The 14,360-nt window shown below is 32.8% G+C and overlaps 1 protein-coding gene across 1 annotated transcript in view; it reads left to right on the forward strand.

Moving 5' to 3' along the window:
* Positions 1–14,360, forward strand: part of LOC126734782 (zinc finger protein 608) — a 171,146-nt gene that overhangs the window by 97,923 nt on the left and 58,863 nt on the right. Inside the window, exon 4 of the mRNA XM_050438505.1 lies at positions 8,140–8,602. Coding sequence (XP_050294462.1) covers positions 8,320–8,602 — 283 coding nt within the window. The 5' untranslated portion in view covers positions 8,140–8,319. The remainder of the gene's footprint in view (positions 1–8,139; positions 8,603–14,360) is intronic.

The following is a 14,360-nucleotide window of genomic DNA, read 5'->3' on the forward strand; positions in this document are numbered from 1 at the left end:
AAGTCCAATAATATGAAATTAGTTTTTGTAATTATTCTTTTAATGAAGAAAAATACAAAATATTACGTTTATATTTTCAATATCGTAACCATGCTTCTGCAGCTCGTAGGGAATGTGGACGATTATATCCAAACAGAGCTGTTTCAGATCGAAAAACTTTTATCAACGTAGAAAAAAATATTTTTTTAAAGTTGTATTGTACCGTAATGCAAACAATGAATATTTGCCAATCTGTCACTTTTTAGAAAATCTTAGTAGGAATTTCTAAAAGTAACAGGAAAAGACTTGGAAATATTTTAATAAGTCAGCCAGCAAAATTCAAAAGACTGTTTTGAATTTTGCTTGCTGGATTGGATTAGAATATTGGAAAACGCTGATAAAATATGCTCCAATCGTATTTTATGCTAAGATACTACGCACAGGATAATTTTTTATTTATTAAAATGTTGTGGAGCGATGAGTGCACTTTTACAACTACTGTATTTATTAGAAAAAATACACATTTTTGGATCTCAAAGAACCTTCGCGAATTCTGCAACATAAAATTTCTGGGTAGGAGATTCTCCACGTGTGTGGTGCAGTATCCTACATAATAAAGTTATTGGATTTTTTTTCGAGAGATCTTAGTAAGAGGTATATGGAATATTTAAATGCGGTAATAGAGGCTTTCTTAGAGGAGCTTTCAATATGCACCAAGATAGCTCCACCATATAATGTGGTGCCTGTTGTAAATGTTTTAAATAACAAGTATGAAATATAGATAGGTAGGCGAGGAATCATGAACTGGTCACAAATTAGTCCAGAACTTACACCTTTGGATTCATTTCTGTGGGAACTCTTAGGACAAAATGTGTTTACAAAGAACTGCAAACATCGAAAAACTCAAGGCTAGAATTTTAAATTCTATAATTTATAATCCAGCTTAAGCAAGAAGATTTAAACTAGTTTTAAGTTTTGTCCAGCAGGAAACAAATCCTAATAATAAAATTATTAAAATATCGACAGATAATTCAGTAATGCAACAAATAATAATATCAAACTCATTAACTGATACAATATAAAACTAATAGTAAGTGTTACATTAAATACTTAAACAACTAACAATCTAATTCTATCTGAAATAACAGATTTGAAATGACTCAAAGTCATGCCAAACAAATCAACATCAATCCTTAGCTGAACATCATTGAACCAATTACATGCTCTATATGTATATGGGCTCTTTCTTGGCCAAATTGGTCCATAAGTGTCAAGATAAAATACACTGTGTCTTCCTGTATGTATGTAGGAAATAGCCAAAATTCAAAGCTGATAGGACATCTGAAGCATGAATTTGATTGTTACATATTTTAAATAAAAACATCAAACTCCCACAAACAGCAGATTGCTCAAGAGACAGTGCATCAAACCTTGAAAGCAATAACTGCTAACTAAAACACCTCTCAGGGCATACACCGTCCAACTTAAGACTAAAATATTTGTAAAATTTTCGTTGAACTGATTCCAGTCTGTGAATATGCACTGCATAATTAGAAAACCATCCTAGAGAGGTATACATACAGTAGGCGTGATTTTACTAGGGTTAAAAGGGTAGAGTTAAACAAGAAAATCCTGCTTGAAGTATTAGAAAATAGTTCTGTTGATCTTATAATGAAGCCTAGGGTCATTAAAGAAGAGCTTATGTTGGTATCTATATGAGTATTGAACGTAAGCTTTTTATCAATACAGACTCCCAGGTCACGAACAGAGTCACAATTTGGGAGTGTGGTATCATTTATTACATAACCGAAGTCAATCTCATCTTTGAGCAAGGAAATTGACAACTTCTTCCATTTCTGAAGATTAAGTGGGGTCTGTTAATTTCACACCATTCATAAATTCTATCAAGATCAGCCTGAAGCTGCATGCAGCATGACGACTCTTAACAAGACGAAAAATCTTCATGTCATCCGCAAATAGTCAACTGCCGTGGAATGCCGAAGAAATGCCGTGGAAATGTCATTGATAAAAATCAAAAACAAACATGGAGCAAAATTGCTCCCCTGGGGGGCACCACTTAGGCAATGTTCTCAGATGATCTAAACCCATTGAAGTTCACAAATGTTAAACTCCCTCGTATTAAACTTTATTAGATGTTCATGAAAACCCATTTTATAAAGCTTTTTCGAAAGAATTCCATGGTCCAATCTATCGAGGGCCTTAGCAAAATCTGTGTAGATTACATCAATTTGGTATTTGCAGTTTATAGCCTCATATGGTGTTAAATTAGTGACTGTTGATCTACACTAAAAAAAACCATGCTGATTGGGCAAAATAACATGTTTAATTTTATGAAACAGGTGGCTAAAAATTCAGATCTCAAAGACTTTAAAAAAGTTGGACAAAATAGATATTGGGCAATAGTTCTCCACCATATTTCTGTTATCTGACTTAAAGACAGGGCATACTTTTGCTTGTTTCCAGACGTTGGGAAAAGTGAAGTGGGAAAAGTAAAGGAAAGTAGAAGCACAATCACGTATGAGAAAAGAGGGAACGCTGTCAAACCCGGCAGTCTCTTAATTTTTTAGTTTTTTTAAGGATGCTAAAAAAACATTCACGCATGATTTAATTCATAGATATGAATATTTTGAGAAGCAGATGAATATTTTGTACATGGCTAAAATCACCAGATGGAGTAGAGCTGTGAAAGACGCTACCGAAGAAATTTGCAAAAGCATTTACAATTTACAGGGGAGTAGACAGATAATTGTTGATTCTAGATGTGTTTCTTGAATTTTCAGTATTTGCCACATAAACCCTATACGCTACATCAATATAGGACTTTATGGATGCTCTCAAGGCCTTATAAGCATTATAGCCAGATAATCATTTAGTTCTTTTCGACCTACCATGCAGCCTATATTTCTCCTTAAGAGCTACCACAATTTGGGCAGTATACCAGCTGGGATAGTGATACTTATTCTTTCGATGTCTATAACGAGGAACTGCTCTGTCAAAGACTTTATTTAAGTCATCATAGAAACTGAAAACTGCTCCATCATCAAATTTATGAAGAAAATTCCACTGAATGTCAGAGATAAGCTGATATAGCATGGGAAAGTTAGAAAAGGACTTTCAGAGTTTTATTGATCAAAATAGTGGGCTTATTTCGCTATTAAAATTTTTTTAAATTTTTATCGTATTATATGTTCTAAAGAAAATTAATTGTGTTCTAATTATTACATTAATTTACATGTATTTTTAATTTTTTTTATATAAAAATTTATAGCTTTTGAAAATGATGATTTTTAAAAACTATTTTCGAACCAGTTTCTAATGTAAATTCTAACGTTTCTAAAACACAAACAATGGGTGCCAGTCTTGCAACCAAATTATAATCTTTAAACCAAAATATTTCAAAAACGGCTGAACTATAATATATAACTTTATATATAACGTTAATAATACATATATTTTTAAAATAAGAATAAAAAGACCTATCGTTTAAAAAAATGAAATACATGGTGTCCCATTTAAGAAATGTTTCTTTTTTTTATTATTTTTATAACTCTCCGTATACGTAACACTATATTAGGCAAAAACTACATCAAACCCTACAACTTTTATACATTTAACATTTTTTTATGAGTTCAGGTTGGCCCACACACGTTAAGGGGAGGTGGGAAAATATAAAAAATGACCCTGAAAGTTGTTAAAAATATCATATAATATCAAGCGTTTGCTTCTGTTAATTAATAGTTATTAATGCTAAATTCAAGTTATTTTTAGCACTTGCCAATTGACCGGACGTCATTTTCAAAAATTATTAATTAAAATTACGCAAATGAAAGTTTACGCACTGAAGACTGCTTTTGCTCAACATTTTGCAAGTTAGGTTGATCGTTTTCTTCAAATATAAGTGTGAGAAAGGTAACAGCTCATCATTTAAACAATAAATAAGTAGCTCACGCAAAAGTTTTTTCAAGAGAGATATTATGATCTGTCCAACTCATCCAAAATCATTTTGCATAAGTCAGTAAACCAATTTTTACATCTTACATCTTAGAGTTTTTTTTTCAGTTGATATAACATGTCTTTTCGTTAGTAAAAAAGTGCCTCGTAAAGAACAGTCGTAACCCATCCAATTACATCAGTATTCTCGCAAGCGATAAAATATAAATTGGTTGAAATCCTTAACGCCCCAGACGATTTCATACTTTTCAAGAATCCATGAATCTGTTTATTTTGCTTTCGCGGTTATTTTACGGCAAACCGCCTAGAAATTAAAATATTTTTATTGGTTTCTCAGAAGATTGCCTAAGTCAGTTTTATGGTTTACGGCGCGTTATTAGTTGCGGTTGAAAAAATAAATAGATATGCATCGCGGAGAGATAAATTTCAGGATAAATAAAAATAACCAGTTTAATAAATAAATCTTTGAAGCAAATGTAATAAGAACTCAATATTTATTTAACTTTTTTGGAAATTCCTTCTTTGTGCAATCAGTAGAAAATATTTTAAAAATATGCAAATATGGTGAAAATAACGTTTGTGATGTGTATTGGCGTAGCAAAGTAGGAAGAACGGTACGGCAATCAACTAAACGCATTCAAACCAGCATTTTCATCCGTACAACGTAAACAAAATTGAAAACGTGGATGGCTTCAGCTGTCGCATATTTTACAGCCCAAAAATAAATTATGCACCAGGCGGGCCGGAGTATCGAACTTCCTGAAAATTATATAAACAGGACCGTACGGCCTACACCGCCATGTTGTTTGTAATTAAGTTACCTAAACACGGACGAATCGTCCCGACCCGAATCCGAATTAACTGCGGTGTCCATTTAATTAATTCCGTATGCACGACAGAAAATGGCCAAAACAAGAGATACTAAGCACTGGATTATGCGTCATTGTGTTGGTTCTTTGAACCATGCTCGACAATTGCTTAAATCCTTAGTTGGAATTTCAAAAAAACATGATTTTTGTGGAGGGACAAGGAAACTAGTAAGTCTGTAGAGCCGATCCCAACCTTTTCTCTTGGAATTTTTTGTACAATTATCACTCGTTTTATTATTTTTTTTTTTAACTTCAAAGTTGGTCAGTCTAATGACGTTAATCCAGGCTTCAAAGAATCACTTGGATTGTGCCGCAGGTACTTATTCCGAAACGAACAGTAATGAATACTCTCGTACTGTTTCTGAGATACAACAATTCTATCAGAACGTATAAAATGATTGTTTTAAATTTTGTTGAAAGATACATATTTGATTTAAAAAAATATTAAAATTTTAGTATTTTCACTGCCCGTAATGATTGGACCTCGAAAGACTCAAAATTTAGGTTATTGAGTGAGCGGTAGTGATTTGGTCTTGGAAGACTCGAAATTTTATTTATAACTAGCCTATACCTGCGGCTCCGCGAGAAGAGTGGACAAATTGACTTCTCAAATCAAATCGAGTTTCTCCTCCGAATTATGACAGATTTGACAATAATGTGTATTTAACATAGTGGTTATGACACCATCTATTAGCTATAAGTTTTCCATTTTACCCATTTCACTTGCATAGTTCGCATGTGGCAGCGAGTATCTCTCATATTAAAGAGTATCTCTCATATAATATCTCCCATATTAAAGAAGTTAAAAAACCAAATTTGGTACAAATGTTTTATAAGTAGGGTGAAAAAAGCTCAAATTGAATTCTATTTTGGGACAAAAAGAAATACATTTTGAAACGCATTTCTTACATTTTGAAATACCGTTCTCTTCGAACAGATGCACATTCTGTTATAATTAGTTGCCAAAGATCATCAAGGGAATCCGGTTGTGTTTTAAACACAATATCTTTCAAGTGACCCCAGAGTGAAAAGTCAAGAGGTGTTATCGACCATTCTATTGGTATCCTTTCTTCTAATCCACTGATTTCGAAATGTATCATTTAAATATTGTGTCACAGGAAGGACATAGTGCGGTGGCACTCCATCTTGTTGAAAATGTATTAGATCTTCGTTTAGGTTCCTATTTCCCTTAGTATCTAACTGATGAGGATGAATGGTGTCAAACATTTCCAAGTATGTTTCGCCATTAAAGTTACCATTAATAAATAAAGTCTCAATATGCCTCTCAGACATTTTATTTTTTCTGGGTATTGTACGTGCCCTTGCAAAACATGCGGGTTTTGGTCACACGAATACTCTTACGTCCTGTGCTTATTAAAACAACGTACATTCGTCGGTAAAAGAAATATTTTTAAGCAACTAAAGAGTAATTCTCAACTTTTCCGTCATTTTCTCGTAAAATTTACTTCTTCGAGCCAGGTCTTTTCTCAGGCTCACACAATTACTAAAGTATTGACATTTTAATTGGATGAAATGATTTATTTTAAGTATCTTACGAACAGATTCATGATAACTTGTGAACGCTGAGCCTTCGCGTAAAGACAGAGTAGGCTATAACACAATCAGCTTTATAGGAAAATATCTTAATACTTCTACCTGTGCCACTTCACCAGACGTATATGATTGTGTGAGACATTATGCACGTCTCGGCAGTCGTAGATATCAGGATAGTCGGTGTAAAAATTTAAACAAAGCGTCATACTCCACTATTAGGATTTCAACTTAAAAGTTGCAAACTAGCACGCTAAACAATAATGGCACAATAATCAAGAATTATAATAATTTTTATTATATTTTTGTATACTTTAGTATTTAGTTATGTAACCTTTTAAATTTTCCACGCAGTGCTAAAGGCGCAACGATTTTCAGACCCATAAATGAAAACTATTTTAATTCTTTCAGCTAAACTGTGCACCATACCATGTCTGATATTGGATTAATAAAAAAAATAAATGTTAAATTTCATTTGAAATTATGTTAAATTAAGACAACTAAAACCTGACCCATTATAGTGAAAGTAGTTGGAGCAAAAAATATTCTTTGTACGTAAAAGTATGTTCACTATTATCAACCAAATAAATCATGGTTTTGCAAAATTCTAATCTACAATCAGGATCGTCCTCTAGCACTGGACTGGACTGGTTTCTTTTTAAGGACTCTTTTTCCTGCTGACTTTAATATGTTTAAAATTGTTTTGTGACATACGTAATTCAGTAATCGTAATCCCGAGCTACTTGCCGGAGTGCTAGGTGATTCTACATCACTCAGAATATTCAGTTTTGGATCCTCGTTTACCAATGTTTCTTTTTGTCTAGGGATGCTTCTTATACGTCCATGAGGTCGGAATTGGTTGTCATATTTCTAAACAGTTTTTCTCAATTTAAGAAGTACACCGTCAAGTTCTTTTTTAAAAGAGCAAAACAAGATGCTACAAGTGACAGCATCTCATTTAAAAAAATTAGGTACGGTTAAGTTTCACCGTTTCGGAAGGGTTTAAAAAATATGTATTTTAATACATTTTTAAAGACTAAAGTCTTACACTTTTTGCAGATGCATTTTTTGATGCATTTTTAGATGCATTTTTGCGTTTTTCTGAATTTTTTTTTAAGAGGGTTAGCGAATTTATTCCAGTTAGTTCCTACCCTGTATATACCCTACAGGCTGGGAATATTGACTACGAAATACTCAAAAAATTTGGTCGGGCGTTACTGCCTCGAAAGACTTGAAGAAAAATAAATTTATACTATTTTTAGATCAAGAGTAATAATTTCGATTTGAATAAATGAATAAGCTATAATTTAGAGAAGTTCTAGGCTACCATTACACTGAACTGAAAATCTTGGAATTTTGGCTATTTTTATACCAAAATCATTAAATATTGATTATTTCCTAAAAAATTCGAAATTTGTGTATCTTTCTTTGGCAGATCAAAATATAGGGAATTTCTTACCAGCCTCTGTTTTATTAACTGGAAGGAAGGGGGAATGGGATTGAGGCAGTTAAAGCCTCTTTCAATTATCTATTGCACTTTTAGGCCTGGTGTTAAATTCTTGAATCTGTAAAGTTCGGGATGTTTGTTAAGAACCTCAATTTTAATACTAATCATATTGCCCATTAAGTAGTTTCCCAATTTGCAATGTTATATACTTTTCTCTTACACGCTTGCTCAATTGTACAACATGCACTAATTGAAATTCTTATTTATTTAAATGTACTTTAATGCAAATGACATTAAAGAATTTATTATTTGTTGTTACAGGGATAAGATGCCTTGTACGGTGCCTACCTGTGACCAGCTCATCGCCGGCGCTCCGGAGCTATTGCTGACTAGTTGTAGCAGCTGCGGAGTCGTGGCGGTGACCAGTAGAAGAACAGCGGCAAAGACGGCGGCGTGCAGCACCACTCGGCGAGAGGCGGCTGCGGCCTGTCCTTGCGCGGCATGGCGGCCCCAATGAGGTCCGGGGGCCACCATCAACAACCGGACGGCCAGCAGGGCCACCGACCAAGGGTGGCGGACAACTGCGGCAAGGGCGCTACTGGCGCCTCCTCCATATCCACGAGTTCAAGAGGGCCCAATTTGGGCGTGACGGGGCAGCAACAAGCTGTGACAGTTGGACAGCAACAGAACAGCGGACCCTCTGGTGGTCAGCAGCAACAGGCGAATTCTGCCGCGACGGCATCGGCTACTAATTTTGAGTACGACGATAATGAGTGGGATATAGGTAAGTTGTTTAATTATCATTAAACAAAGATCAACAATCTATAGATGTACAACCAAGAAGACTGCAAGGATGAGATATATCTCCTATGTTTGTCCAATTTTAGGCGCTGGAGTCGATCTACGGGAACCAGCTCGTTTCCCCCTACTCGTGCACGCGTCTCATCGCCTGTCTCTTTCTATCCCTCCGTGACTCCCGCTGTCACATGTTCTTTCATTTGCATGTTTCGCGCTTGTTTACATATTTATTTACATTTGCCATCCACCTGGCAAGTTGCGCCCTATGCTACTACGCACACCCCAGTCCGTAAATAGCATTGTGGCGGCTAGTTAACTTGCTATAGAGAATTTGATTATACCTATCAGCAGAAGCAAGATATCTCTGCTCCTTGCAGTCTTCTTGTGTACAACAAAAGGAAAATGCAAAGTCTCGGTCTCAAAAAATATATAATCAAATATATACAGTGCATCTGTAAAGTAGCGGATAAATTCAATATCAATTTAATGCAGAAAGAACGCATTTTTTAACACAGGATATGGTATAAATGAACAGTGGTTACATAAGCAATTTTGAACGAAAAATTATGATAAAATATATAAAATTAAAGAAATACCTATAAAATTAAATGTTGGTATTTTGATGCAACTCTTTGAAGTGTTTTTACATTTGCAAGTGGTTTTTATTCTTTTTGAAGGCGAAAGCAGTGTTATCCTGCGTTTTATTAGTACACTTTAGTTTTTTAGTTTATTAACTGAACTTTATTATCTACTGTTATTGTATGAAATATGATAAAATTAACCGAACGTGAAAAAATCGAAATCTTGTGCATGGTTGGTTTCGGAGATATGTCATGTACTCAAAAGGAGGTGTTTCAGTTGTTTAATGCAACTCATCCTAATTGGTCGCCTATTAGCCAAAGCATGGTAAGCAGAGTTGAAGCAAAGTTTCTTAAATTCGGGCATGTTATGGATACTCAAAAAGCTAGTCGGGGTTCAATAACTGAAGAAGGTGAGCTTAACGTTCTGTTAAAGGCCAAGATAATTCCAAAGCCACAATCACAAGCATAGCTTCTAATGTTAGTTTATCGCGATCTACTGTGCATAAAGTATTGAAAAAAGCAAAGTTCCACCCTTATAAAATATTCTTACTTCTATAACTATCGGATAGCTTCTCGAGTTATCAGAAGATGATTTTGATCGCCGAAATGAATTGTGTGAGCAAATGCAGCAATTATGTAACGATAACAATAATTTTGTAAAACGGATAATATTTTCTGACAAGTAACGTTTACTCTAAACGGCCATATGAACAGACAGAATTGTTGATACCGGGCGACCGAATTTGGAGCCCTCATCGGTTCACAGAATGTTATACACAACACCCTCAAAAAGTCAATGTGTGGTGAGGAAGAGTGGAAGGAAGAGTTTTATGACCTTACTTTTTTGATGACACTTTCACTGGTGAGAGGTATTTAGACTTTCTTCAAAATTATCTTATCCCCGCTCTGATAACTTGATAACATGCAACAACGTGATCTTTTTTTTCAGCAAGACGGAGTCCCGCCACACTATGCTTTATATCCGTTCCCAATTATCTAGATGAAGTTTTTTCAAATCGTTGGATAGGTAGACGAAGGTTCATTGAATGGCCATCCAGATCGCCAGCTTTAACTCCCCTCCATTACTAATAATAAAATTATTAGACAGGATACAGATACTTAGAAAGGAAAGTGTATGTCACTAAACCAGAGTTTAGAAGATTTAAAAGAACAAATACACCAGGAAATTAGAAATATTACTCCAGATGTCATTGACAACGTTCAAAAAGATTTTTTAAATCGCCTTGGTTATTGTCAGGTTGTTAACGGTGCTCAATTCGAAAATTTAATTTAGATAAGTATTTCTTAAATTTTACATTTTATCATCATTTTTCGTTCAAAATTGCTTATGTAACCACTATTAATTTGTATCATATGCTTCATAAAAAAATGCGTTCTTTCTGATTTTGCATTAAAACATGCTTGTTTCCATTTAAAAAAACATATTGATGACATCATATCTTTTTTCTAGTCATCATTTTTTCAACCAAATATTAAAATTAACGGGTTCGGGCATTTTGTTCAGAAACGGTCCATTTTTTTTTTTTAATTTATCCGCTACTTTACGGATGCACTGTAGGTAACATGGTTCGCTTAAAGAATTAACCTTCATCAGATCTAAAATATAAAATACACCTCAAGTTGCAAGACAAAGTTTATAAAAATATTAAAAATGAAAAATATCTGAATATTTCAAAAAAACACACATACTATCTACTAACTACACAATATCAGTGGAGTAAAAATCACCTAGCCACAATAACATACTTTTAAAAAACTATAAACATTTATATTAAACATAAAATAAAAGTGTAAAAATTCAAATAATCTGCTCTCGAATAATCTGCTCACTGATATATCCGTGTGATCCAAAACAGTTGGATAATGTATCCATAAACTGTATGGAAGTTGCTGACGTTTTTTTGCCCTGCATATCACAGCCACATCCCAATACCTAATGATTTTTGAAACTAGAGCGTGTGTGTATAGCACGAGATTAAAACATGACATGTGTAACAAGATTATTTAACAATACGAGAGAGTTATTACAAGAAACGCCAGGTAGCCGCACATTTATACTTTTAAACTAAACATTTTTATTGAAAAGTTAGTAGGGGAAGTCTTTTCTCCACAAATAAAATGCTAATCCTCTAATTTCACGAGTGATGCATTTCGGCAAGTGTTCTTGCCATCATCAGATTTGAGTTACTTACAAAAAACCTTTTTTTGTTAGAATATATACATAGTTTAGAACTTCTGTATGAACTGCAAGAACACTTGCCGAAATGCATCACTCCTGAAATTAGAGGATTAGCATTTTATTTGTGGAGAAAAGACTTCCCCTACTAACTTTTCAATATTATATTGACTCCACTTCAGAATGGACTTCTTCCTTAATATAAACATTTTTAATTTTGACATTTATTGTTTAAGAAAACTCATTTAAATTGCAGCAGTTCTTTAATTGCTTCGTCATCTTTGTTCATATTGCGCCTTGAACCCATTTCAAATAATAGAAATAGCAGCATAGTGACGTAGAAAAAAAACAAGTTTTTTAACCAATAAAATAAAAATTAATAGGAAGACCAATTGCTTGATAATTACGAATTCACAATTACACCTATTAAAGTTTTCATTCGGAAACATTTTAAACAAATTCATTATTTATGTATTTAGCGAACATACATTATATACTGGCTATTTATATTTTTTTTATTTCATGAAGAATATTTAATATAATTTAATTATTCATTTTAAAGTACATATACTTTGTATTGTCAATTGTGTTCAATTTAATTTAAGAAACTAATATTATTAATAATTTTCACTCGATGTTATTTCCAAAAACCAACTAGTATTAGATATTGAGATATTATTTTATTTTTGCTACAAATTAAGAAAACTAAGGTCTAAAGTTAAAATACAAGCTATTTTCGGTATACCTTATATAATTTGTAAGATTGGTTAATTAAAAAAAAATCTAAACTGCATTTTGCCACCGTTTACCATTCTGGCATTGAAAATTATTATACAGGATACTTTGTACTAGATACATAGCAATGTTAGTTTTATGACTATTGCAATGTACATCGAACTTATTTTCTGAACTCATAATTTAGATAAAGAGCGGTGCTGTAACAAAACTGGTTAAAACTACAATTTTTATAATAAAATTACAGACTTTATGATAATTATATTAAATAGTGTATTTGTTCCTATTTCTCTTCATTATGTGCGTTATTATATTAAGAAACTAATTAAAGAATAATGTAAATGTCTGCTGAATATAACCTGTATGTAATCTTGACACCGTAACATAATATGATATGTGTGGTCGTTAATCTGTTCTCGGAATGTTCTGAGAATTTGTTAAATTGCATTCTGGAAATTCCTTTGCATATTTATAAGCTTCTAAGCAATGATTTTACAATTAGAATATGATTATCATTGATTTGGGTTTATTAGGTTAATAATCCTTTTGACTATTAAATTACAAATTAGAATGTATCTTGTCAAAACACAACCTCATTAAAAGATTATATGGGACAAATTCCTTAATAGCTGTAATTATTTAGTTCTGAAGCATCCGGAGATACTTTTCTCAATAAAAAGCTTTTCTACTATTTTCTTACCAAAAATGCCACGACAGTTTCTGCTCGTTGGATTTTCTGGTGCCCAATGATTGTAATTATGCCTACTAAATTATTAGTAACCCCAGTTACTAATCATTATATAGTCGGTCCACATAATTATTAGTATAGAGAGTCTGATTTTGAAGTTATTTGTTTATGTGTCAGTTTGAAAATGACTCTTAGGAAAATCATCTATCATATATTTTTTTCTATCTAATCATGTCGAACTGTAAGCTTTTCTTTAGAGTATTGCCGATCATAATGCTCACGTACCTCATTTTCCTTTGCAACGTTTAGGTTAGGGTTCTTCATTGCAAATCAGGTTGGTGCATCGGGACAGTTTTCCGACTCGCAAGCGACGAGATGACAGTCACAAAAATGAAACATCTTTAATAATAAAATTCAAAAAACTGATTTTCATTCATTTATTTTATTTTAAGTTAACCCTTTAATCATTGAACTTTGAGCAATTTATCTGATAACAAAAATCCAATATGGTTGCTAAAAAAAAGAATTTGACGATAGTTGCACTATACGAAAACTTTAAAAATCTACTCGACGGTTTTTTCTGCTGAAAAAGTCGCTTTACAGATTTGAGAAATCTCAAGATACAAATAAATTACAACATGTTTTCAAAATTGCAATATTAAAATGTTCAAAATGAAAGCTAATTTTAAATTTCCTTTTATCTTCATTCGCTTTTATTTATACATCCTTCCTGCGGTTCTTTTCATAGCTGCTTAGTTGCGATTTCGAATGAAAAGCTGGTATAAATACACGCAATTAGTTTGAGTGTCATCTAGGAATCTGACAAAAGAATATTAAATACACCAGCATTCTCAGAACATTATTACATTCTGACTGTTGATGTTTATTGCCGGATGTACTTTGGAATATGTGTGAACCTAATCAAGGCGTAGATTGGACCGTTATTCTGGCTGGTTTATTATCGGTATTTATTTCAATTTATATGACGTATATCACGTTTCTTTGCCTATTAAAATGGCAATCATAATCTACTGATTTTAATAATTTACATAAACTTTAGCGATAACCAGAGATTTTTACATTCGTTATATAAAGTTATGTATATTTGCATGCATAAGGCAGAGATTGTCTTGATTTAAAATATTTTGTCAAGTAATATAATAATATAAAAAAGTATGTCGGTATTAAGAAATCTTTTAAATCTATCGATTCTCATTATTCCTGAATACAGCGTTTCTTAGAAAAGCATTTCAAATATCAAACTTTATGCATCTTAAATTTAAAAAAGCGCAATTAGGAATTTGTAAGATGTAAACATTTACTAATACTTCATATTTCACTTGTATTGTTAAAAGATTAATTGAATATATTTTCCATATTTATCTTTCTAAAACACGTAATGAAGTCTAATAATTTTTTTAAATTAATCCCTAATAAAATTTTATTAAGATAGTACATCTTTAATTGCGTAGCTATAAAAGTGGTCGTTTCTAATGCGAGTTCAAAAAGACTCAAAATTTGAGACAACGTCCTATTAAGACTG

The sequence above is a fragment of the Anthonomus grandis genome, chromosome 4 (assembly GCF_022605725.1).
Source record: "Anthonomus grandis grandis chromosome 4, icAntGran1.3, whole genome shotgun sequence".
Classification (NCBI taxonomy): domain Eukaryota; kingdom Metazoa; phylum Arthropoda; class Insecta; order Coleoptera; family Curculionidae; genus Anthonomus; species Anthonomus grandis.